The 26,413-nt window shown below is 43.4% G+C and overlaps 1 protein-coding gene across 4 annotated transcripts; it reads right to left on the bottom strand.

Annotated features, from left to right (window-relative positions):
* Positions 1 to 192: 192 nt before the first annotated feature.
* Positions 193 to 25,123, bottom strand: CA5A (carbonic anhydrase 5A). 4 transcript variants are annotated; one of them, XR_011728374.1, is made up of 8 exons: positions 24,836 to 25,100; positions 13,306 to 13,503; positions 9,272 to 9,390; positions 7,487 to 7,582; positions 7,250 to 7,312; positions 5,463 to 5,618; positions 3,365 to 3,598; positions 193 to 2,091 (listed from the first exon to the last, which is right to left on the bottom strand). XR_011728374.1 is itself a non-coding variant. In XM_071756554.1 (7 exons), the coding sequence occupies exons 1-7, from the start codon at positions 24,963 to 24,965 to the stop codon at positions 3,419 to 3,421; spliced, it is 942 nt and encodes a 313-aa protein (XP_071612655.1). In that variant the 5' UTR covers positions 24,966 to 25,123; the 3' UTR covers positions 193 to 3,418. The 4 variants fall into 4 exon arrangements, 3 of the variants coding, with proteins under 3 accessions (XP_071612655.1, XP_071612656.1, XP_071612657.1); XM_071756554.1 differs by having other exon boundaries at positions 193 to 3,598; positions 24,836 to 25,123; XM_071756555.1 differs by lacking the exon at positions 24,836 to 25,100 and adding an exon at positions 15,477 to 15,616 and having other exon boundaries at positions 193 to 3,598.
* Positions 25,124 to 26,413: the final 1,290 nt, after the last annotated feature.

Below are 26,413 nucleotides of genomic sequence, written 5' to 3'. Positions count from 1 at the left end.
GTCATTGTTCTTTCATTCCAATTATAACACAGTTCAGCAAAGTCTTTCAGAGCTTTTAAGTATCACAGAATGTCTGACATCTGATTAGACTCCACTCAGAATGAACTGGTTCATTCTCCAGGAGGAATTGCATTATTTTCTTGACAGAAAACTGGGAGAGCTTAATTAGAGAATGAGAAGCACACACAGGTTTCTCTGTTTCTTTATTACATAGTTGCACACTGATTTGACAGTTTAAAATACAGCAGCTAGAAGGTTCTTTACATCAGGTAAAAACTGGGGGGAAAGGTCTGGATCCTATGAAAACCAAAAGCATTCCTTGTTACATATGTTGTCCTGAAGGATAATTATTTCAGTAAATTATGATGATAATGTACATTAAAATACACAATGTAATAACTGCCACAAAACCAAGAGGCACTGAGAACAAGCAAAGATGTGCCAAGAAATACAAGTTAAGGCATTCAAGTTTTAAGGCAAATACTATTGATATGAAGTCAAGCAGAAGAAGGGACCCTTCTTCAGAAGTAAAACATGTACAATTCCAGTACCCTAAAACCCAGATTTTGGAGATCAAAACACTCTCCATTTCTACAGCTTTCAAAGCCAAGAGATGGACTCCCATCAGAGAGGCAGTGAAAATACCACCACAATCCACCCATGAGAGGAGACAACAACAGCCTGGTCAGGTCTGTGTGTTGTTCTGTACCTGTGTGCAAGTTCTGGAATGTAGGAATATGGCTCAAATGAAACAAACACCCAATCCTAGGGTCTGGAATCAAACACCCAAATGAAGTCATTCCAACCATGAATGAAGTCCCCAAGAAGAAGACTTCTGATCAGGGCAGTGTTTAAGAGAAATACTGAAAGGCAGCTGGAAGTCAGACCAACACAAAAGCAGATTTATGCTCCAAAACCTTCCACCCCTGTTTCAATAAGCTGTCCTCAGGGGTATTTCTATTCCACTCTTTAATTCCTAGTACTTATTGCCACAGGAACACCTCCCAGAACAGTGTTAAGCAACAGAAGTGACTGCTGTGCAAGGTCAAATATATAAATGTGTGCTTTGAGCCTTTGGAATTGTACCATGCAAGGGAAGAGCCTAAAGGTTCCTAATGCAGACACCTTTCCAACAGAGTTTAACTTAGCTGTGCAAAATTCTAACAAATATTAGCTCTTGTCCAGCAATCATTTCCTCCCCTCCACACAGCTGGGAGAATAAAGGCAAAACACATCCCATCTGCTGCTTTACACACATGTGCAAACACACAAACTTTTTCTTGACGTTTGCTTTTGCAAGGCAAACACAGTCATGTGCAACAGGAAAGTTAAAACAACCCCAAAATCCCCTTTCTGCTCATTTCCAGACCACCCATTTCAACAACAATCTGCCCTGCAACTGAGATGCTGCCTAAGGAAACCAGAGGTGCTAATACACCAAGTAACCTGTAAATGCAACTTAAAAACCAGCAAAGTAACAGAAAATCCCTGCAAAGCTTAATTTTTGTAGCACAGTGAATTGTTGCTACGTTGACCCTGTCTCCAGATATTTTAAACAATCAGTGCAGTAGATGCACACACTACCATATTGAATAAACTACACAGCAAAGAGATGCATACAGCACTGGGATGGAAGAGAGATTTTCCACATATTTACCCCAGAGTCACCTTAAGGTTAAGTGGGAACATTTCAAGCTGCCAAGGGAAAAAAAGGCACAATTATTGCAGCATAACAGCAGCCTGAGGCAGAGCTACTCAAGAAGCACAGGCAGGATCTGGGCACTTAATTGCCTAAACAGGAATATTAAAAAACCTTAAAATCATATGGGCCACTCAAAAAAAAAAAAAAAAAAAAATTAAAGTGCTTTTAAATTAAACATCTGAATTAAAAATTAAAAGAACAAAGATATTGTTTCTAACATTCTGAATTCAGCAGTGACAAGCTGGTGTCCTGGCATCACTTGTGCTGAATCAGAGCAGCAATCAGTGACTTTGCAGCCCAAGTCACATCTGTTCTCCTACAAAGCTCCTCCAATACAATCAATCAGGGCCATGGGAGTTCACAGACAGACTTGCTCCTCCTCAGAAAATCTGGCTCTGCATTAGGCACATTAATTTCATGCACAGGCACACAGTAAAGCACAAAAAAAGCCAGTGAGGAAGGTGCTTGAGAGGAATTATGGCTGGTAGTAGTATGCTTGAGAGGTAGATAATACTCATGGCAAGTGGACTGTAACTCTAGGATAAGGCTCCTCATCTGGCACCTCACACAACAATTTTGTCTGGTCCACAAAGAAATTTCCACCACTTCATAAGGTGCTTTAATACAACCTGGTCCCCAGTTGTTCTGAAGCTAGAGAACTCTTTATTAGAAAAGTACATCTTAAGGCAAAACTTTTAAGACAGTGCACTGGTGCTCTACGAGTTATTTAAAAAATAAATACAAATCTTTCAACTGTCTGAATGCTCTATTTGGTCCATACTCTCACAGCAGAGGTTTAAGTTTCAGAAATTGTTGGGTTTTTAGTGCTTGCTTTTTTTTCCCCCAAAACCCCACTCAGAGGACTAGCAGAGACTTATTTAATTTTGCTTCCCTTTGCTGTCATCAATTTCCTGGGATCAATTGGACATTTTCACACTATTTGTTTGTCAGTCTTGAGATAGTGCTGAACCCTATTCTGCTCTCTTCTCTTGACACATCATTCATGTAAAAGAAGGGAAGCTGACAAAGTTAAAGCTTCTACAACTTGTTATAATGTTTTAGGAAAAGTCTCCTGGCTTGTGATGTAGTTAAGAGTGGACATTTGGTGACATCCACACACATGGATCACGCAGTCAATAGATGGAAAGATATTAAATTCTCTAAGTAATTTTTTCCCTTCTCTCATCATCATCCTAAGCACCAAGAAAAAAGGAAGATCAGCTGTCACTGCATAGATGACTAGAGAAGCTGGTTTGCTTTGCAGACCTCTAAAACAACTCCACAAAAGGATCTAAGCAGTATTAAAATTTTCACTTCTTCAAACTAGATGCCTGATAACATATTTTTAAGCTGGGATTATTAAGTCATGCAAGTCACTGAAAGAACATTTGAAGAGACAGAACAATTCAGAAAAGAGGAAGGGGAAAGAGATCTCCTGCCCTTATTTTTCCTCTAGCTGTCCAAAAAAAATCCCTACTGATCCAACAGGCTTTATAGGATGTAAATTTAAGAGTTAATATTGTTTACTTCCTAAAAAAAAAAAAAAAAAGACACAGCTTTCCCCCAGAAGGACAAATGGCACTCGGAAGAACCAAAACTGGCTGGCTGGGAAACTGCACGGCACACACACTGCAGGAAGAGGAAAAACACTGAAAAAATAACAACAATCAGTCACATCCAGGTATTGCAGCTCTAGACTGACTTTTCTCAGCCCATCTATGGCCTGATGTGCTCAGCATGGTCCTGGGGCTGTACTTCAGGATTCAAGAGGCGACTGCTCTGGAAGGAGGAGCGGACGGTTCGGTTCATTAAAGGCTGAAGAGGACGGAAGTTGTCCACCATTCTCTTCTCTTCTTCCCCATCTGAAGTAAAGAGCAGCATCCGAAATGCCTCCAGCTGAGAATGAGAAACGTCCAGTTTTGTGACATTACAAACTGGAGAGTTGTTGGGGTTCAGGACAAAACGCAACCATTCGCGCTCGGAAAAAAATAAAAAAAAATAAATCAAAGGCACCGTGACATTTGCATTGAGGAACTGCAGCACAAACCTCTGGTACTTCTCTGTCACCTGCTGGTAAAGGTTACACCATCACCCATCTCAGTGCAGAGATGAATTTGTCAGTCACCTGCCACCTTTAGGCAAAATAAATCTTAACTGTGGTGTGGGACAGAACCGATTCCATCCGGAACACTGGGACATCTGCTCCCTTTCCATGTGTCTCTCCAGCCTCCTGAATTTACACCCTCCCTGCAGCTCTGGGGTCTGATGCAGACTTGCATATGCTGCCCCCCAGAAAAGGGGGGACCTCCACAACCAACAGTCTACATAGCTGTTGTTCTGAGTGGTTTATAACTGGAGATTAAAATAAAGTATGTGGCAGATCAGCTTGTAATGCTCACAAGGGCATTACAATGTTAAGTCAGCTCTGAGGTTTTCTGTGCCATAAAACAAAAGGAGTGATGGAGAGCCAAGGGAAAAAAAAAAAAAAATACAAAGTTTCATTTGAAAAGAAGAATGACACACTGTGAAGTTCTCTCTGCTCTGTTAACAGCTTTCAGTGCTTTCTGCCCTGTTCCTTTATGTAAACTAAAACATTCAAGATCACACCTATGCCTGTTCTGCAGTGTTTGTTTGGAGCATGACTTTCTAGATGGACTCAATCCATGCCAGAGTTTGATTTAAATAAATAAAAAAAATAAATAAAAAAGTATTTTGCCTTATGTTGTTGGACTTGTACTTCACTATTAATCAAAGCCTCAAAACCCAGGGACAATGGATCAAATTTTCAGTGCCTCTTACACCAAAGTGGTTGATTTAGGGGTTACTGATTTTTCACTTTCCTTGCAACCATGTCCTAAACAATTCCAGCAAGTCCCCCTTCAGACCATTTTCTACTTGTCCTACCTCTACCAAGAAATAACATCACATTAAACATGGAGTATTCAAGTTACAAGCAGTTGAGGGCAAATGGTGAAAAGTTTGGAGTCGTGTCAGAAGAGACTATTGACCACTAAGTCCTCCACTTGAAATAACTCCTGGAACGCAAACATTTGCTGAAACCTTTGCCCTTTAAGGGGAATTAAAAAAAAAAAAAAAGACATTCAAGGACAGTGCAGCCAAACAGAGAGTAAACATGCTTACAGAGGCACAGGCAAAACCCCAATGGATAGTCCTTTTATCTCTCCCCATCAGAAGGGGATGTGAAGAACTCAAAGCCACCCCACATCCCTTCTGTACCCCCAGGGAAGAACAGAGAATGAGCCCTTGCAGCCTCTGCAAGCTCAAGAAAAGGCAGAAAAAGTCCAGTTTGGAATTTCACTCAATCTGCCTTTTCTCCTCCCTCCCTACCACAAGTCTGGCTGCATCCTGGTGAAATTATCCATGGTTCTGATAAACAACCTTGGAAGTTTTCAAGGAGCAGCTTGCAGCATAAGGCATTGTTTAGCACAGATCAAGATAAAGCTCTACTGGAAAGCTGGGGAAGCCTTTTAACTGCTTACTGCCTAGGTCTGCAGTCTTCCAACAATGCCTGTTATTAATAATCAGAAATATTAATAATTAATAATAATTATTAATATCAGAATCAGTCCCCAAACAAATAGAGTGTGAAGCAGCTGTGTGTTCATAGGGAATTGCTGCCACTGGTAAGCAGCTACATTTTTTTTTTTTTTTTACTTTTTTTTTAAGCAGCATTTTCCCTTCCACACCAGCAGACAGGCAGCAGGGATGGTCTGAGTTGAAAGGGAAGCATGAGATTTACCTGATTCTCATCAACCTCTATTGGCTGCTTCTTAATAATCCAGGTGACTGATTCAGTAAGTGGGGGAGTAGTCAAAGAGCCAGCATAGGTCCAATAATCAGGGCATGAAGGTAACAAACAGGAAGGATCGAAGACATCAAACTCAATAATTGTGTCCTGAAGCCCAAAAAAAAAAAAAAAAAAAAGTATTTTAAATTAATAACATCTTTACAATGAAATTAAATACTGTAGGTGTTAGCTAAGCAAATTCAAAATTAGGTATTGTGAATGTTAATAAATATCTACATGAAGTAATGATTTAAACTCTATAAACTTGTACAAAATTGGTCATCTGGGGTGGAAGCACAAGAGGCATCTCGTGAGTAGACAAAATTTAAATATGTTTGCTGTCCCCACAAGCCATGAGAAGTTGAGTGCAGAAGAAACAAGAAGTGCCAAGGACCAACTGTGTCTTTGTGGGAGCTAGAAGGAAACAGGAAAAAGAAAGAAAAAAATAAATGCTGGAATAAGTTCAGGTAGTTCTGCCAGATCTACTTCACAGAGTGCAAACAATAGTGCTTTTACTTTTTACTGTGTGAGCTTAGGCAGCAGGGAGAAGGAAGAGGATTGAAATTTTCCTTAAACCATGTGAAATACTCATGTCTGCAGAACCTGCAGTCACACAAGGGAGATCCCAGACAGCAGGAGGGACCTTCAGAGCCCACGATTTCCTACACAAACCTTTTATTCCTGAGGTATTTCCAGCATATGCAGGAAAAGAATATAATGTTTTTCCTTACACAGCCTTTGTAAGTTCTCCACTGAGAAGGAAAAATATTGCAGGACCCTTTTCAAAAAGAGAGAGTTGGACAAGAGATTCTAGATGGGATCTTTCACCCATCATGTGAGCTGGGAAGGTGCAAAGAAATCAAAATGGGTATAACCTGACCTTCCTCTCCCCCTAATCAAGGTGATATTGCTCAGGGTCTGGTACTGAAGTCATTAACAATGCTGGCAAAAGTTTTCACATGTTTTAAATCAAGTGACTGACACCCTTTGGAAACAAGATCCTTGTCAGGGCAGCCCACATGCATCTTAATGAGCACAATACTTGGTTCCACTTTTTTTTTTTTTAATAAAAAAAAATTTATCTTGACTTTAGTTTCCTTCAAATTCATATGCTGTAAAACAATACATTCTCATAATGGGTGCATATTCACAGATTTTTACAGGTCTGTTTTGGCACTGAGCTGACTTGCTTGGCATTTATCTGGCAGAGTTTACACTGCACTGCCATAAATATTTGTTTTATTTGGATAAAAAAAAAAATCCTTACTGCAATGAGTAGTGGCACAGCGACTTCCACTGGATGTGCTCACAAGCCGACAGAATTGGTATTTTCTGGGTATTTTCTTTTACTTAGAAAAAGTAAGAGGCACCTGGAGAAGCCTGAGCTGCTCCTGAGCACAGCACTCCCTCTCCTGGCAGAAGTCAGGAATCAGCTAAGGAAAAAAGTTCCATCCTTCTAGCAGAATAATTTACAATGTTTTTTTAAAACAATAAACAACCACTAAACAATAATCTCCTCCTCACAAATCAGAGAAAAATCAGAAAGTCTTAATCCCCAAAGAAATACACAACCACTTTACACAGCAGATAAAGCTCCTTCTAGTTAAACAATAATCAAACTAATCCTACTGACACTTAAGGGAAAAGGGTTTATTAGTGTTTTCCTGTTCCCAAAGTACTCTTCATGCTGAATGACTGCACTAATTATGATAACTGGGGGGACGCTAAAAAACTCTTACCTTGTGCTTAACTGCTGGCAAGGCATCAACCAGGGTCTGCAGCCCCTCATGGTGTGCTCCAAGCTGCAGAACACAGGTGGGAGTTAGACAATCATGAAGCTGACATTCTACTTCTCTACCTTAATTAGTATTTTTTTTCTAAACAATAACATTCTAGGGGTATTTTGCCCTAAATCAGCTTTTAAAAAAGGAGATTAAAAGGCATCATTCCAGTTTGTTACAGCCAAGTGGAATTACCTTCAGAAACACTCCAATGACAGCCAGGCCATCACCTTCCATCACTGCTTCTTCAAAAGTTGGGTAGGCAACAGCATTCCAGTGTACTAAATGTAACTGCAACACAATAAATGAATGAGAAATCAAGACATGAGGAGAGCACAGAAATGGTACCAAGAAACCTGACATTTGATCTCTGCTACTGTTTGATCTTTGGCAATTTGAGACACTGCAGTGAACTCCCTCGGGCATCACACACTACAAAAACTGGGCCAAAAATGTTATGGAAAAATAATGATACTTCCCCCCGCCCCCCCCATTTTTAAAATTATTTTTATTTTTTGTCTTTTTAAAAATAAAAGCCAAAGAACAACAAGTTGCATTTCAGACGTATGAAAGGAATTTTGTCTGTGGGAGACTGATTATAGCACTGCTAGTTCAGTGCAGAAGACAAAGCTCAGTCTGCCTGGAACTGGAGGACACTTCCATCTCCTAACAGGGAACATTGAGGAAAAATTCCATGCACAGACCAGAAGCTTCTCTGCACTGCTCACAGTCCAATCCAAGCAATCCACTGAGGGGCTTTGTGCATTAAAAAGTTCATAGTAAATAAATAAAGCTATTAAACAGCTTGCCAAGCAGGCAGGCATCATTATGAACACGTTAACAGGAGATAAAAATCTCCATAAAAATAAACATTATTGCTTTTCTCCACCTCTGGCATATAACTGTGTTTATATCTGTCACACTTTCTGAGACACTTCCTCTGCATTTCTCCCCATAGCTCCATCCTTTTCACCAACTCTTTCTGCCTCAGTAGTTATTTAATCATAAGCAGTTCAATAATTGCTTACAAGTTGAAAGCAGAATATCAAGAGATCATGATAACCACTGTATTACCACAGGACTCTGCTGTACATTATTCTAATGACTTCAGAAACACACAACAAATTGCTGATAACAGAAATGAACTTTCTAACAGTAGCCAGAGCTCTGGGCTCACATACACAAGGCAGTTATTGCATACAAGGTAAAGAGGTTTCTTTAGTTGCAGGCACAGGTGTGGGAATTAAATGATCTTCATTTTCTCTTTAAATAATTTTAAAAGAGCGTTCAGCACGTGCTTTGTTTTTCTGCAAGTGTGCAGTAATAATAAAGTTATTTTAAAGCAATAAGGATTGGGAGATTTGGAGGTGCACTAGAGACAGGAGCTGAGATGCAGTGCATTCATCATACTCCCAGGGAAAGAAACCCTACAGATCATCTGCTCTGCTTACTGCAGCTCACAAGTAAAGCCCTTAATTTTTTTTATTTTTAATCAAGACCTGAGCTTCACTTTTACCTCAGTGTTTGCTGTCCACCTGACCTGCATCAGATTAGCTGGGACTTGGTCATACTCTCAGTCTGCTTTCTGTCTCACCCTTTTTCCATTTAAAAGAAGGAAGGACAAGCAGAGTTGTGCCATTCCATCCAGAGCTGGAACAGTAATGATAATTTGCTGCCTGCCATTGGCTTGTCCAGGGGACAAGCCTGGGGAAACCCAGGGAGAAGAAAACATTACTGAAAGTTTCAGTAATGCAACCAATTTTCAATTTTAACATTGTTCTTCTCCAGCAAACAGACTGGATATAAATTTATGAGTATAATGGTAGATGAGCTGTGGCACCTACCATGTCTGATCCTTGACAGCAAACTGCAATTCCTCATATTGGGAGTTTTCTAGCATACAGCACAGTCCCAGGCAGCCTGAGACCTATCCTCCAAGCACCACAAGTATTTGTACTGTTCAGTATTTTAATCTCATACCTCTGCTGGGTAAAATTTACTGTCAACTGTGTGCTCTGAGCCCCACTCATTTATAGCTCCCCAATGGAAGTGGAACTGCTTCAGCCTGTACTGGTTTTCCAAGGGACCTCCAACGATGACTAAAAAACAAAACAAGACACACATTAATCAACGTGATTTAGGCACAAAAAGATCCTGCTTGAAATAAGTCTGCCCAAGGAAGAAAGCAGTAACTATCTCAACTGAAACAGGCCCATGTTGTTTGGCTACTTTGCCAATTCACTTTGCTGTGACAAAATTGTTCAAGCAAACACAAACTTTTTCCCTGCAGTCTGAGTCATCTGTATCAAATTGCAGGTGAAAAGTTAAATAGAATCCTCATCCACCTCCCACTCAAGGGAATTATTGTTTTTTTTCCAAATGCCATCAAGTTTGGCAAACATGGTGATTACATGGTATGTTCTATGACCTCCTCTTTGAGCAGGCACAGGAGAACTGCCTTAACAGAGCAAACTTGTATAACAAAGCAACAAATATCTTTATTAAATGACACACCAGCAAAGCTTCAGTGTCTCTGAAACATACTGAAATACCCCATGACAACACAAAGCCTTTGAAAGTCCAGTTTTGTCAGAAAAAAAAAAAAAATCAACACTTTGTCTCAAATATTCTACTCCTTTTTTCTTTAAAATTACAAAAATCCCAACATTCTGTTTCAGCAGAGCTTTCAGGACTGCATAACCAATGTTGAAATATTTCCTGCACAGCCAGAAATGCCCCAATATTGTGTCTCCTGCAAACTGTTCAGGCTCCACTGCACAGAGCACCTGAATATAGAGTTTGCCTATGGACAAGCTTCTGATTTTCTGGAAGGTTTAAGGCAGCTTTTAGCCATGAGAGGGGGGAAATTCTCAGCCTGCTCTCCTGATTTCTGAACTCATCATTTTGCAAACTCACGAATGAAAAAGTCTAGGCCTAGTTTTCTGTGTAGTGTTGGTTTTTACTCATTTCCTCCTAACTGAAGCAGGAACATCCTGCAACATCTTCTTGCTAACGACCACATCGTGCCAGCTGGTGAAGGAGAGAGCACAATTACTTCCAAGTGACTAACAACAAATATGTGGTGTAGAGATGCATTTTCTGATTTTTACTTAACTGTACATCACAGTTAAATTCTACAGCAAGCTACAGTATGAAGGACATAATCCCAAAATTACTTTTGAAAAGAAGTTAATCACCTTAATGCTAAGAGAAAATAATGAGAGGCATTAAGAGCTTTTCTTGCCTTTTTTTTTTTTTTTTTTTTTTTTTCTCCTGAAGGCCAGCCAGCAGTTTTGAAATACTAGACAGACCTGCTTGTGATAAAAGAGCAAGCTAAAGCAGGCTATGCAAATTGACAGCTAAATAATTTTATCACTGCTCCTGAGCTCTTAGCATAAATGCATTACTGACCATCACTAAAATAATCATGATGGAGAAATGAAACTTTCAGGGATAGGATGAAGATCTGGCCCCTCAGGGCCAGTTCTTTCAGAACTAAAGTTTCTGTGTTCTAACATTATCCATTCTTTATGATGTGATGGTGCAAACCCACAGGTGACTACACTCATGATAATCATCACATTCACTTGTGAATTTCTCTCTTCAGTAAAGTTAGGTACAAGGCACACAGATGTGGAAAATCAAGTCCCTACAGTGGACTCCAGAAAGCAGCAGGAAACAAGCAGGAATTTACAGCCCCTTTACAAGAAATTCTGGGATTTCTCTCTCTGGACAATTACGAAAAAATCTCAATAATTTCAAAACAAAACAGAAGTTGAAAGGCACTCTAACAAACACCAGAGGGGATAAAAAAAAACCAAACCAAACCCAGCAAATCAGCCTCTTATTGTAGCTAGCTGTGTTTCAGCCTCATTTCCTAGCAGCAGATGGCACCCATGCACACAGAGAGCACCCGGGGCTGTACCTACCTTCCCCACACCCTCTTTCTTCTTCCTCCTGCTCTGCTCATTAGCAAACACCCCACGGAAGCACTACTTGCATCTTTTGACCAAGTCTTGTTCTGCCTCATCTCAGGATTAAGCATTTCTGTCTATCCTGGGTGCACGTTTCCTTCTGTCTTTTTCCTCTTCTGCTTCAATTTTGTTGCTTTTTTTGCTTTGTTTATTCATTAGCTTCCTTCTCTGGGTTTCTACTGTTATTAGACAGAAGCTGGCAGGAAGAAAAAGCAGAAATAGCAACGGTAAAGAGAGAAAGGTGGAGGAGAGTCAGACACTTGAAAACCTGGCCTTTTATACAGCAACATCCTGTGATCTGTTGTTTCTCTATAATTTTGGAGCCCTGACAGTGGACTTTTAAAGCCACCAGCATTAAAAAATTAATTCATTTGAGGAAGAGGATGATGACAAAAAGGCAGCCACTCAAAAAGAGGCAGCAAGGATGCTCCCACTTAAAGATGGACCTGAGGTGCTCAGCCTCACAGATAAAGCAGGTAAGATCCTTCAGAGCTGTGATGCACTCTGAAAGGCCAGCAGCCCCTAATTCCAGCACAAAAATTGTCCCTGGGTATTTAAATGCTGTGTATTTCTTAACCTCCTGCAAGCAACTCCCCTCCATTACATCAGCTCTTGCAGAAAAAAAAAAAAAATTATTTTGTTACCCATTACACTTCTGAGGAAGTGTCTGCAACAGATAGCAGGGTGTGGCTGTGTAAAGCCAAGGACTGGTAAGTTAAAAGCAAAACCAAAGTTAGTAAGTTAAAATCACTGATGAGTAAGTAATTAGTCTGTCCTCTAGGCCCACCTAACACCACAGCAATTTGTACTGTAAAAACAGAGGCACCACTTCTTGGTTTCATTGCCTACCCTGGCTCTGAAATGAACAAGGGCAGGAATATTCCCTGGTAGGAAACTAACACCCTAAAACCTCCCTGAAACACCATACCAGCCCCTGAAGGCTCCATGCATCCCACCACTGCCATTTTTACTGCATTGCCTCACCAATATCTTGACAAAGATCAACCAAAGTTATAAAGCTGAATGTTATAAAGTTTATAAAGTTAAAAGCTGAAAGTTATAAAGTTTAACGTGCTGAAAGTTTCCTTCCCAAGAACATTACTAAATCCTGCATGAAGATCCAGCATCTCTCATAAGCCAGACATCTTAAACATTTATTAATCAAATAGGTTCAAACTTGCCCAGGGTCCCTCAATTTTTCCCTCCAGGACAAGCTGAGTAATTGACCTGAATCAGCTGCTTCACAGCATCCTGACCAGCTGCTCCCAGTTTACCTGCCCTTACAAAATGCCTTCTTTATATGTACCAAAACCAGGAAATCTGGAATTTGGTTACAGTCTCTTGATTTTAAGTCACTACAGTCTATTGAGCATTTCTTTTAAAATTAGATTTTCAGGTCAGTGTGGTTATTTACGACCAATTCCTGGAAGGCATAACTGGATTTTACTTTATTTTACTTTTCATTATTTTATTTTTGCTTCTACTACAGCAACAAGCACGCATGCACCTGCTCCCTGTGGCAGCAGCAAAATATTATTTAATTCTTCAAAAGCTTATTAAGTATATATGCTTTCCAACTAAAAGTAGTTTTGCTGCTGATTATTTCAAAGGCATTACATACAACTGTAAAAACCACAAAAGAGGTAAGTGGCAGATTGCAGAAATGAAGTGGAATGATGGAATCTCATTTAGGATTAAGCAGACACCTATATGTATGACTGGGCTGACTCAGAGACAAAGCTGGGATATTACAAGACCTGAACAAAAGGCAGGGCATTAAACTTGTGCAATTAGATTAAGTTTCAACCTATAACAGAGGATTTCTGCACAATGTCCATGGCAATAATTACATTTAAGTAAAAGGGAGGCCAACATAGACATTACAATCCCCACCCCTGTAAATCTCTGTTTAGCTCAAGTGTTCTGCTGTACATTCATTTTTAACACTGGTCCTGAGATTTTACATCATGCCAATATTTCTCCTCTCTCAGCATTAATATGACTTTGAAAAAGATTTTTTTCTGAGTTTTGCTTACTTACTTGATCTATCAGTAGAATCATCAAACTCAACCAGGAATGAATATCCATTGTTCCAAATGTGAAGACACGTTTTGGGGTCATAGCTGATTTTCAGAGGCTTCAGGAAGGGGTCATAAACACTGTCTCTCCACTGGATATTGATTGGAGACTGCCGGGTGCCCCCAGGAATTGTAAGTGGACTCTGCCAAAGTGGATGCACTGGAAGATGAAGAGAGTCAGGCTCTAGTGCACAATACAGAACTTACAACTAAATACTGCAGAACTTTTTGGCAAGAGAGGATGCTTTGGCATATTGGCTCCAAAAGCTAATTCAAGTCAGCTGATGCACAGGGAAGTAGAAAAAAAAAAATAATACATTCCAGTTGCATGACTCAAAGCTACCCAGGGAAGAGCACTGACTTGACTGAAACCAGTATTGATAAATTTATGCATTAGCAAAACGCTCCTTGAAGAAATCCTGCCCTCTTATTTGTCAGGAAAATGTTTTCCCTTCAGTACAAAATTATTTTAAGGAGGCTTCTGTTTTATGGATTTTCCAGAGGCTCAGAACACCACTTCAGATTTCCAACACACCAGTACCACCGACTGGCATCGGATTGCAGCAGAGAGAGGATAAATCCCACTGTGAAGCAAAGAGCTTCTCTTGAAGGTGCCCATCTTTCACCCACGTGTGCTTTGGGGTTACAACAACTCTCAGGGTGTAGTGCTCCTGGAACACCCACACCAATACTGACCAAGTCTACTTCAGCCAGCCGAGACCTAAACCTCAGCCACCAATTTTGGGCTCAGCGTGGGCATCTCAAACTCTACCCAAAGTGTGGGTAGGGCAGACACACAAATAGTCTCCACGGGGCTGTATATTGCCAAAAAACAGACCTGAGACCCGTGTGGGCACAGGTCTTGTTCACCTGATATCCCCATGACACACACAACCCCCAGAAAAGTTTTTTTTTTTTTATCCCAAAGCCACAAGAGTCCCGAAGCGCTGCCTTACCGGCTGCTTCATTAGACACAACTGCTTGGAAAAAAACGGAAAAATTAAATTAAATCTTTTAACAAGCCTCTCACACCAAGGGCAGCTGAACACCCTTCCCCCTCAAGTTTCCGCAGCAAGGGGCAAACTCTCCGCAGCCCGCGCAATGCCACCGCCACACGCGGGCGAGTAAAACGCCCTCCAGAAGTGCCACAGCTCCCTCTCCTTCTCCCGACCATTTTCCCGATGCTTCAGCGGGGGAACTGTCACGGACCGAACCGGACTGAACCCGGCATCCCCGCCTCTCTCTACACAAACTTCCCATGGCCCCGGCAGCTCCCTCGAACCCAAGGGGCTGGAAGGGACGGAGGGACGCTGCCCAAACCAAGCCTCAGCCGGGCGGGCCGAGGAAGGGCAGGGGGGCAGCGAGGCTGCCTCGGAACCGGGGGGCAATGAGCCGGGATGGGGGGGTGGAGAGGGCTCTGGGCAGTGGGGAGGGAGCTGCTCGCCTCAAGAGGTGAGGGCAGACCCGGCCTCAGGGGGAACCTGACCCCAGACGATCCCCCGGAGGGAAGGGGCTTCCCCCCCACCCCGAGGGAAGCGGCTCTCCCCGAGAGGGAAGGGGCTGTCGTCCCCCCCTGAGGGAAGCGGCTCTCCCACCCCCGACGGAGAGGACTCCCCCCCAGGAGGGAAGGGGCTCTGCTCCCCCCCAACCTCCCTCCCGAGGGAAGCGGCTCCCCCCAGGAGGGAAGGGGCTTTCCCCCCAGCCCGAGGGAAGAGGTTCCCCCCGCATCCCGAGGGAAGCGGCTCCCCCCAAGAGGGAAGGGGCTGTCGTCCCCCCCCGAGGGAAGCGGCTCTCCCACCCCCGAGGGAGAGGACTCCCCCCAAGAGGGAAGGGGTTCCCCCTGCACCCCGAGGGAAGGGGCTCTCCCCCCAAGAGGGAAGCGGCTGCCCCCAAGAGGGAAGGGGCTCTCCCCCCCCAAAGAGGGAGGGGTCTCCCCCCCCAAAGAGGGAAGGGGCTTTACCCCCACCCGGAAGGAAGGGGCTCCCCCCCCGAGGGAAGGGGCTTTCCCCCCGTCCCCCTCCGAGGGAAGCGGCTCTCCCACCCCCAAGGGAGAGGACTCCCCCACCGAGGGCAGGGGCTCCCCCCACCCCCGAGGGAAGGTTCTCCCCCACCGAGGGCAGGGGCAGCACTCACGGGCATCCCGCAGGCGGTATGAGCAGCAGGCTCCCAGGCTGCACCGTCGCGTCCCCCTCCGTGAGGCAGCGGCCCCCAAAGCCCTGCGGAACAGCAGCAGCATCATCCCTGCTGGAGGGACTCGGAGAAACCGACGGGCGACACCGCCCAGCCCGGCCCGGCCCGGTTCGGCACGGCCCCTTCCGGCCCGGCCCCCCCTCTGCCATGGCTCCCTCGGGGGTGCGGGTGGTTTCCGTGCCAGAAGCGAGGCGGTGCCCGGCCCGGAGCTTTTTCCTTGGGGTTTTGTGCAGGGTGGGTTCTGCCGGCGTTTTACCCTCTGACAAAGTGACAAAGTGACCGCGGTGGGTGCGCGTTCGCCATTTCCCCTCTGCCTGACGCCCCCAAAACGCATTCCCTCTCAGGGCCAGAGCGGCAGGGCTTGCTCACATCCCGCAGGGAATTAGCGTTTATTCTTGGCTAATTAGTCGTGATCCTCTGGCTCTGCTCTAGCAGGAGGTTTGAGGTTCTCCCAGCTGAAGCTGGAGCTCCATCCCTCTCCCACATGTTATAAATGACCGAGATTAATATTCTGTTAATGGTTTAATGAATTAATAAAACTTGAAAATTGAATAAAAATTTTGAATAAAATTGAAATTGCAGAAACTCCCCATGCACCCAGCACTGTTTTGCTCATTGCGATTTCAATTTTATTAATTCATTAAACCATTAACAGAATCACAGAATCATAGAATTTGGCTGGGTTGGAAGGGACCTCAGAGATCATCAAGAACATTGAGTCTCAGTCATTTATAACACAGAGAGGTGGCCCTGGGTACAGCAAGGTCCTTGTCCCCAGACTGCACACGGAAAATTGGGGAGAAATTAACATCGTGGCTTCTTTAGCCCACTGCAGCTGGCCCAAAGGCTGGAGGGCAAAAGAGATCCACCCCAGGGGAAATTCAGCAAGTGCTTGGGGCAGGCCTGGATAAACTGGTTATTCCTTACACCTTCTCTGTGTTACAGCTCCCAGCAGGAACACGGAGCAAAAAGAGAAGTCTGTAGGAGGCTGACAGCATCAGTGAAACCCCAAAGATGAAGTGAGTGTCCCAGATTTTGCTGGGTCTGTTGGAGCAGAACACCAACTCCTGGCCTTCACCTTGCCATCCTTTTGAATCAAAGTGCTTGGTTATTCCCTTAAGATTATTGAAGGGATTCTGCCCCTGTGCTCAGCCCTGGGGAGGCCACAGCTTGAGTCCTGTGTCCAGTTCTGGGCCCCTCAGCTCAGGAAGGAGATTGAGGTGCTGGAGCAGGTCCAGAGAAGAGCAAGGAGGCTGGGAAGGGATCCAGCACAAGTCCTGTGAGGAAGGGCTGAGGGAGCTGGGGGTGTTGAGGCTGGAGAAGAGGAGGCTCAGGGGAGACCTCATCACTCTCTCCAACTCCCTGAAAGGAGGTTGGAGCCAGGGGGGGGTTGGGCTCTGCTCCCAGGCAACTCTCAGCAAGACAAGAGGGCACAAGAGGTCTCAAGTTGTGCCAGGGGAGGTTTAGGTTGGACATGAGAAAGAATTTCTTTCTGGAGAGGGTGATCAGACATTGGAATGGGCTGCCCAGGGAAGGGGTGGATTCTCCATCCCTGGAGATATTTCCAAAGAGCCTGGATGTGGCACTCAGTGCCATGGGCTGGGAACCACGGGGGGAGTGGAGCAAGGGTTGGACTTGATGAGCTCTGAGGTCCCTTCCAACCCAGCCCATTCCAGGATTCTAGGATTCTATGATTTTACCTTTTGGGATTTTTAATCTTGTTAGGGTGAGTGCTTCTGAATTTTCATGAGGAACCTGATGGAGTGTTGAGAATGTTTTACTGAAAGGGAGACAAGACCAATACCTGGCTCCAGCCACCCAAGAAGCACTTGTTGTAGTTTACATCACTGCCTAAGGAGCTGCCATTGCACTCCCAATACAACATATTTGGAGGACTCCTGAGTTGAGTAAGAGGAGGTTGAAATCTGGTAAGTGCTTTGCTTTGAGTGGCTCCATGATCAGAGAGCAGGTTGTGGGGAGATGTCCAAACAGAGTGATCTTAATATGTGAAACTGGGTTTTAATTTCATTTCAGCTCCTCCCTGCCAGGTTATGCTGTCTTTAAAGCACAGCCTTTTTCTGTGTAGCACAATTCAATTGCAAGCACAATGAATTCTTGGTTTGACTCACAGTATTTTCCAGGATGGTTAACTTACTATTCTCAACATGCAGCTTCCTGTAACTTAAAAAAGAAAAGATAGGTACTTGATGAAATGGAAAACAGCTGCTACCCATAAACACAATTATTAATTCAGGCTTAATCACAGTTTAATGACCCAGTTTCTGTGCAACTACTGCTTTTTTTGTATGCTAAAAACAACTGAAAAGAAAAAAAAGACTCCACTGCTTTACACTGTGGCATTAAGGGGACCAAACTTTGTGAAGCTATTTAAGGATTTGATCCTGCAAGGTTTTGAAAACATCATTTTTATTATAGAGCTGCTCAGCTGAGCAGAATGAGTCAGTGCTTGTGGGCTGAGCTGCACACCCAGAGAAAAGTTTTTATGGCACAGGTTTTTGGAACCAACAGGCTATTGAGGTGTAAAAGTGAAAAGGAGTAACTTTGACCTGTGACACTTTTGTTTCCCTTCTGAATCAGTCACAGGATCTGCATCCAGGTTTACATGCACATCTTGTTTCTTACTGAGGATAGATTTTGGTAAAACTTTAGCATTAAAAATAAAAAAACCCAAAACTTTTTCTAAGGAGTTGAAGGGAAGCCTCCAAAATGCAAGCTCAGTAGCAGAGAGATGGTTTATTTTGGAAACTGCAGACAGAAAGGCAAAAACTGCCTGTGCAAAAAGCAACATAAACCCTAAACCTTGTTCCCAGCTCCTAGTGTAGCCAAAATCTTACTTTCTGGACCATTCCTTGGCCACGTCACAGCTAGCCATGGGGGTTTATGCAAGAGCAGCAGCCAGAATGATAATGTATCCCTTGTTCTCATGGTTTTCCCCAAATTGTTATGTTTCTGGACCACCTGGGAGGTTTGGGCTGTGCTCTCTCTCCTTCCTGAGCTGAGGGTGGTTTCTGTGTATAGGGAACATCACTACCAGAAGTCTGGCAGGTGGCTTTCTGGATGAGTTCAAGGGATACAGAAACTGTGGGAAGAAAGAGAAATCTCATCTACTAGGTTTGTTTTCACAGGTAAAAAAAAAGAAAAAAAAAAAAAAAAGAAAAAACAAGACAAAACAAAACAAAACAAAACAAAAAAAAAAAAAAAAGAAACCAAAACCCTGAGAATTCAGCTAGCATGCAGTTTACCCCCTGTGCTTTCTGTGTGTCTCATTTATATATGGAAGGGTCTGGCCTCTTGTTTCCCTTTGTCACCTGCATATCTCTGAGGCTGTCAGAACAGTTACAGTAAATTCTGGAATAAACCAAGCATGGACAAGATGTGAGACATCTGTGAGGAGAGATCTGCCACAGCCAGACCTAATCTGGGCTTGATTTATTTTGCTGTTTTAAAACCTTCCAGACAGACACAGTGATGCTTCATTTAATTTTATAGCCTTTGGTTGGTTTTTATATTTGCAGTGTGGTTTTTTTTTTCCCTACCTTTGCCAGCTGAAGAACATGTATAGAGCCACCCAAACAGTCCCAAACTTTTGAATAGTTTTGAACAATTAATTGTGGCTGTGGATGCTTGAACAGGTCTGTCTGGAGTAATAGTTAAAGATTTAGCTTTACATCGATATAAGTATCAAAAACGTTTCCATGAGAGTCAATATCCAAATGAAAATACAGATTGTATATATTGTGGGATTACCATAATTAATAACATTGTTTCCAAGAAAATATTTTGAAGGTGACTTCTGTGGTAAAAATCCAGAATAAACTCATTAAATAAAGGGATTTACTGCCAGTTTAGACTCTTGCAAACTTGATTTAAGGAGACAAAACTTTTTTTTCAATATTTCATTTTTAAATTCCGTTTAAGTATCCTGAGGAGGAGACTGTTCTCACATATGGGTTACAAAATGAGTAGGAAAATTATGTAAGTTAATTCAGGTTGTTTTCAAGTAAGACCGAGGGGCAAAATAAGTCAGCTTCAGTTGATTTTAATATTTAAGGTTTTAATCTTTAAAAAGGAAAGAAAAAAAAATGACCTGTTGAATAAAGCACTTTGATTTTTTATAGATGGACTTTGAAACAAACTTCACTGGGCTCTGAAGTAAAAGAGAGAGGACAGAATGGTGGGAAGAGTTGAGAAACCCCACCTGCTTGAAGGAAATACATTTTTTCCTAAGCTGAGAAGGGATGCTTGCCATAGCAGCACATCCTGCATCAGAAAAATAAACCCCAGCCTCTTACTGAAACTCAATCAAGAACCATTTAAACTTCAAAGGGCCACGGCTCTGCTTCAGCCAGTTGGATTGAATATTACTGGGGAAATCCAGAAGTTGATTACATTGAAGCTTTCTTACATGGATCAAGATTTTGGAGGATACCAGTGCTGGTTGGCTGAGGTCCCATGGTGACGGGGTGCTGAAAGTCGGGTTGAATTTATGTCAGGTTTGGAATGAGATGTAGGTCAGGTTATTGATAAACAGCCCAGTGCTTTTTATCAAACGGAGGTAACTGGCAGAGAACTCGAAGCTCAATGGGGAAGCAGGAGCAGAGAGAGAAATCAGCAAATCTGCAGGTGACACCAAGCTGGGGGGAGTGTGGATCAGCTGGAAGGCAGGAGGGCTCTGCAGAGGGACCTGGACAGACTGGAGAGTTGGGCTGATCCCAAGGGGATGAGGTTCAACATTCCAAGTGCCGGGTCCTGCACTTTGGCCACAAGAACCCCCTGGGGAGCTCCAGGCTGGGCACAGAGTGGCAGAAAGGGAGCTGGGAGTCTGGATTGGCAGGAAGCTGAAGAGGAGGCAGCAGTGTGCCCAGGTGGCCAAGAAGGCCAATGGCATCCTGGGCTGGCTCAGGAACAGCGTGGCCAGCAGGTCCAGGGAAGGGATTCTGCCCCTGTGCTCAGCCCTGGGGAGGCCACAGCTTGAGTCCTGTGTCCAGTTCTGGGCCCCTCAGCTCAGGAAGGAGATTGAGGTGCTGGAGCAGGTCCAGAGAAGAGCAAGGAGGCTGGGAAGGGATCCAGCACAAGTCCTGTGAGGAAGGGCTGAGGGAGCTGGGGGTGTTGAGGCTGGAGAAGAGGAGGCTCAGGGGAGACCTCATCACTCTCTCCAACTCCCTGAAAGGAGGTTGGAGCCAGGGGGGGGTTGGGCTCTGCTCCCAGGCAACTCTCAGCAAGACAAGAGGGCACAAGAGGTCTCAAGTTGTGCCAGGGGAGGTTTAGGTTGGACATGAGAAAGAATTTCTTTCTGGAGAGGGTGATCAGGCATTGGAATGGGCTGCCCAGGGAAGGGGTGGATTCTCCATCCCTGGAGATATTTCCAAAGAGCCTGGATGTGGCACTCAGTGCCATGGGCTGGGAACCACGGGGGGAGTGGATCAAGGGTTGGACTTGATGATCTCTGAGGTCCCTTCCAACCCAGCCCATTCTATGAAATGCTGAGCTTTTCTCTGCCTCCAGAATGTTTGGCTGAGATAGGAGCCTGGAGGGGAAGGCAGTGGCTAAGGCTGTGGCCAGATAAGGAGAAGGTAATTCCAGTTGGCAAGGCAAAGCAAACAGAGGCTTTATCTTTTCTGTATAAAAACGTTTGCTAAAATGATGAATGCAGGCTTAGGATCTCGGCTTGGGAAGGGCTTGGAAAATCTCTCCTGGAGAATTTGTGTGGTTGCTGCAGTTGTATGTGCAGCCCTGGAGGTGGCACACCTGGATTGGGTCTCACTGCTCCACATACACAGGGCTTAGAAAAACCAAACCAAAACCCAACAAACGTGAAGGATTCTGATTTTCTTGCCGTTTCTAAAAAGGATAAGAAAGCAAAAAGCCACTCAGGTCGGTAATATTTCCTAGAGTGAGGATATACCCCACAGACTTAAAATCCCTATGAAAAGCACCTCCAGCAATTTTTTATCTGTCTGCCATGGTTCTCAGCAACGTTCCTACAGTTCTTTCCCAAGGAATTGCAGACAAATGCTTCTGTTCTTGTGGGGGCACAAGAGGGATGCAGAGAAGGCTCTGGGAAGTGGCAGCCTTAATATTAAGGCTTAATTTTAATATTAATATTATTATATTTATAGTAAATATAATACATTATAAATTATATATAATATAATATATTAAATATATGATAATATATTAATAATTTATATTAATATAATAAATATTAATATATTTATAGTATTGATATTAATAATATAATAACATTATTATTAAAATAAAATAATATAGAATTCTTTTCTTTTTTTTTAATTAAAAAAAAAGGTTTTTTTCTTTTTTTTCTTTAAAATATCACCTCAAGTCCACTCTCAAAGGACGAGGTGGGAGGTGGGAAGAGCTTTGGCTCTGAAATCTCAACTAAAAAAAAATCCCTTTCTACACCACTACATTCTTGTCCTTAGCAACCATTGCTAATCAATATAGAAACCCCTTGAACTACCACAAGGGCAAGCTTTAAATTACTTTTTTTTTTTTCTTTTTTTAAAATATATACATAAAAAAGAAGGGAGGATTCATCTAACCCACTGGGAAACATGGGGAAGAGTCACTTCATCTCTTTTTTTAAAGAAAAGCCTTTAGTAAAAATAAAGCTCAGTCCAACATCTGGGAGAAGTTTGTCCCGTTGAGGCCAGAATCTCAGTCTCAAGAGGAGAGGTATCAAAAGGGGGCAAGAGTTGTTTCACCTGGGTCCTCCCAGCAAGTGTCTGGGTGAAGGGAAGGGGAAAGCATCAGCACCCAGCCTGGGGAGAGACTTCTGGGGGGGGGATAAGGTGAGGGGAGAAAGCCCTGTGCTCAGCCCTGGTGAGGCCACACCTCGAGTACTGTGTCCAGTTCTGGGCCCCTCAGCTCAGGAAGGAGATTGAGGTGCTGGAGCAGGTCCAGAGAAGAGCAAGGAGGCTGGGAAGGGATCCAGCACAAGTCCTGTGAGGAAGGGCTGAGGGAGCTGGGGGTGTTGAGGCTGGAGAAGAGGAGGCTCAGGGGAGACCTCATCACTCTCTCCAACTCCCTGAAAGGAGGTTGGAGCCAGGGGGGGGTTGGGCTCTTTTCCCAGGCAACTCTCAGCAAGACAAGAGGACACAGTCTTAAGTTGTGCCAGGGGAGATTTAGGCTGGATATCAGAAAGAATTTTTTTACGGAGAGGGTGATCAGGCAATGGAATGGGCTGCCTGGTGAGGTGGTGGATTCTCCATCCCTGGAGACATTTAAAAAGAGCCTGGATGTGGCACTCAGTGCCATGGGCTGGTAACTGCAGTGGGAGTGGATCAAGGGTTGGACTTGATGATCTCTGAGGTCCCTTCCAACCCAGCTAATTCTATGATTCTATGATTCTATGATAAGAGACCTAAGGCCAGGTAAATGGTGCACAAGACATTACCTAAGAGATCAGCATTACAATTTTAATGTTTCTTTGATCAGCAAACTGAAGCAACTGTTGGGGTTGTCAGCTGGGAAGAGTAAAATTGAATGGGATGTGCTTTTTGCTTTGCTTGCCTGGTTGTGCAGGGGGTGCAGACTCCAGATGGAGGAACCCACAGGCTGGTTTGTTCAGAGCCAGGCTCTATTTACTGGCAGCTGAAACCAGCTTTTCCAAAGATAGTGCCTGCCTCAATCCGTTTGTTTTGGCATTTCCTGCATGAATGTCATGGAGCAGTGAAAGATCTGAGTAATAAATAGCATCTGCCTTAAAAGAAAAAGGGGTAAAAATAGTTAGATAGCAGTGGTAGAAAAGTGATGGAGCCTGGTGATGGAACAGCCTTGATCTCACCCTGGAATGGTTGTCACCAGGAAGTGAGGTTTTGTTTCTCAGTACAGTTCCCCATGGCCACAGGAAAAAATGATGGCATCATTCAGCTCCTCACTGGGATCTGGTAGGCCAGGGGTAATCAGAAGATAATTAATTTTTCCATCACATGGGGAGATGTAGAGATTGCTGCTGCTCTTCAGGTTACCTTCTTACTTGACTGAACAATTTCAAATGGTTTTCCTAGAGCTGCAGTTTCACTGGTGAAACAGAAATGTCACACTTTAGCTTTTAGTCCTACAGGCCATAAAGTTTTGGGATATATTGGTACAGAACAAGTAAAAGAATCAGGAACTGTGGTCAGGGGGTCTGTGCTGCTGATTCATGGGTCTCATCACTTTTTTAGTGGAAGGTCTTGATTTATACTGGCTGTCTGGCTGTCCTTAGCAGCTGATCTACTGTTATTTGGTTTTTTGTTTTGTTTTTTTTTTTTAATGTTAGTCACTCGGTGACAGAAAATATTTTGGCATCATCTTCAAAACTGCATTTACAAGTATAGAGCTCCTAAACCCTGAAATTTACTGCATATTTCCTCTAGCTTTCAATATAAACAAAGCTTTGTGCCTGTCTCCATTCTACTTTGGTTTATATCTGCCACAAAATCAGCCTTTTTCTCATCAGTTAAATGCAATATTTTTCATTTGATATTTCAAACAGAAGGGAATCATAGCTGATTATTCAAGGAGGCATCTGTCTGTTCTTTGGGAAAACTTAGTAAGCTGGATACATTTACAGAGAAAAAACATGGGAAACAGAAGGATTTCCTAAAAGTCAGAAAAATGACTCATTACTGTTGTCCCAGCTGACATTATCTGCACACAGACAAGCAGACACACAGGCTCTGTCTGGCCTCGTTTTACTTGAAGATAAGTTAATCAGTATTTTAAATAACTAAATCTCTGACATCTCCCAGCAGTGTCCTGCATCTCAGGAAGGGATTCAATGGAGTTCTCCTACACATTTGGAGGGTTTTGTGGTTTGTACTTCCGTAGGGCTCCTTTTCAGAATGAAACATTGCATTGCCTATTAAATTCCAAGGGATTCAGAATGAATTGGAGCTAAATGCTCTCAGAGTTACACTTATGAACACTGTTTTCATTGAAATCAGGCAAAACTTTGCAGGTCAAAATTTAAAATTACCTTCCTGTACAGACTGGTTCCTACAAGTGAAAAATGACCCAATATCACTGACCCAGCAGAAATGAGAACAGAACAGGTTTTTCACCCTGCACACAGAGGTAAATAACCCAATTCAATACCATATTTCTGTCTCCACTTTCTGTCATTCCATTCACTCTCTTTTCTCCAATCCTTCAGCCACACTCTCAGATTTCCCTCTTTGACAAAGAGGAGTGAGCAGCAACGTTTTGTTGTCTCTGGAGCTCTGCATCTCCCTTCTGCAGGCAGCCAGGCCCATTTTGAGAAAATCAAACACACTTACGTGCATTATTCCGATTTTTTTGAGTGCAGGCAGCCAGGGTGCAGAGTCTTGCAGGCACTGCTGGGGGACTCCAGATACTTTTCAGCTGCTTGTATAAATGCACCAGGGTATTTGCCTTCACACTGTTCATTGCTGTCACCTTGGCATTCAAAACCTTCAGTTTGTCCAGCAGCCAGAGGAGCTTTCCAGAGAGGAAAAAAGTCCTGGGTATTTGCAGCTTGAAGATAACTGAGGGGTCTCTAGGCCTATTTATAAAAAAAAAATGAGGGCACTCTCCTGGTTGGAGAGGTGGAGCTAAGCAGGTAGTTAATTTTCAACTTGTCCCTGGACTGGCTACTTCATTGGCTCCACATTTTGTTGGAGGGCCAGTTAGTTGATGATTATTCTACATGGGCTTTCCAGGTTCTTTCTCACCTAGCTCCAAGAACCCTGAAGGGTTAGAGAAACCACTGCTGGGGATGCAAGGGGAGGTTTGCCTGTAATTTCTTCATCGTGCATGCTTTGAATTTCAGCAGTTGTGTATTTGAACACTGATAGCTAAGAGTTGCTTCATTAATAGCTGTAATTCTGAGACTGCTCAAACTGAGGAATTCACAGGAATCCAGGAGACTTTCTCAGAAGACCAGGGAGACGAGCAGCCTCCTGCAAAGGAATATTTTAGCTCCCAGTGTGCAACACAGCATCAATGCAGCCTCAAGAGGAGGAATTTATTCTTCTGAGCCAGGAGAAGAGGGTTAATTTTATACAGACTGGAAATAGAAAGAGACAGAAGGAACCATAGTTATTCCTCCCACTCACACAGCACTTTGACCAAGCTGAAATGGGGTTTTTTGTTGGTTTTTATTTTATTTTATATTTTTCCCCAGGGGGGGGAACAGACCAAGATGTGTTACAAACCCGTTTCTTGGAGATGGGAAAGCACAAGGAACATTTCTTACTATTTCCACAAACAATTCCAATCATTTCGTTATTTTACATGAAAGATCTGTATAAAAATCCCATCCTTTAGGGTTTTTTTAGGGGGGGTTGTTTGCTCTTCCTCCCATAGCTGGGATCTGTGTAAGTGGCACAGACACAAGGAGCTTCTGAGTCAGAGCTGTAGCTCCTCACACCAAGCACAGGAGCACAGGCAAGGAATTAATTTTCTAAAGACTTCCCAAAACCTTCCAGATTTTAGCAGGCCAAATGGGAATGAAGATGGAGAGCCCTTGGGGAGGATTTCTTTGGGGAGGTCAAGGAGCAGCAGGAGCCAGCAGCTCTCTCCAAAAAAAGGGAAGTGGGAAGCCAAGGGTGACAGCAGGCAGTGTCCTCAGCAGCAGTGTCACCCCTGAGTGTCACTCCAAAAAGTGTCCATGGACAATCCCAAGTGACAAAGCAGCCCCAAGGTCCAACCAGAGAGCTCAGATAGAAGCAAAAAAAAAAAAAAAAAAAAGGAGACAGAGCCAAAGACAAACAACAGGAGTTCAAAGTCCTTCCCAGAGACAAGATTAAAGCCAAACCTGAAGACAGAAGAGCTTAGGGGCCAGGCCAGGGATTAAATGGGTTTCTGGGGGAGGCTGGAGGTGAGGCTTGTCAGGA

This window comes from Heliangelus exortis, chromosome 13 (genome assembly GCF_036169615.1).
Source record: "Heliangelus exortis chromosome 13, bHelExo1.hap1, whole genome shotgun sequence".
Lineage (NCBI taxonomy): Eukaryota > Metazoa > Chordata > Aves > Apodiformes > Trochilidae > Heliangelus > Heliangelus exortis.
Note: the sequence above shows the minus strand (reverse complement) of the source record. Positions and strands in the feature narration are given on the sequence as shown.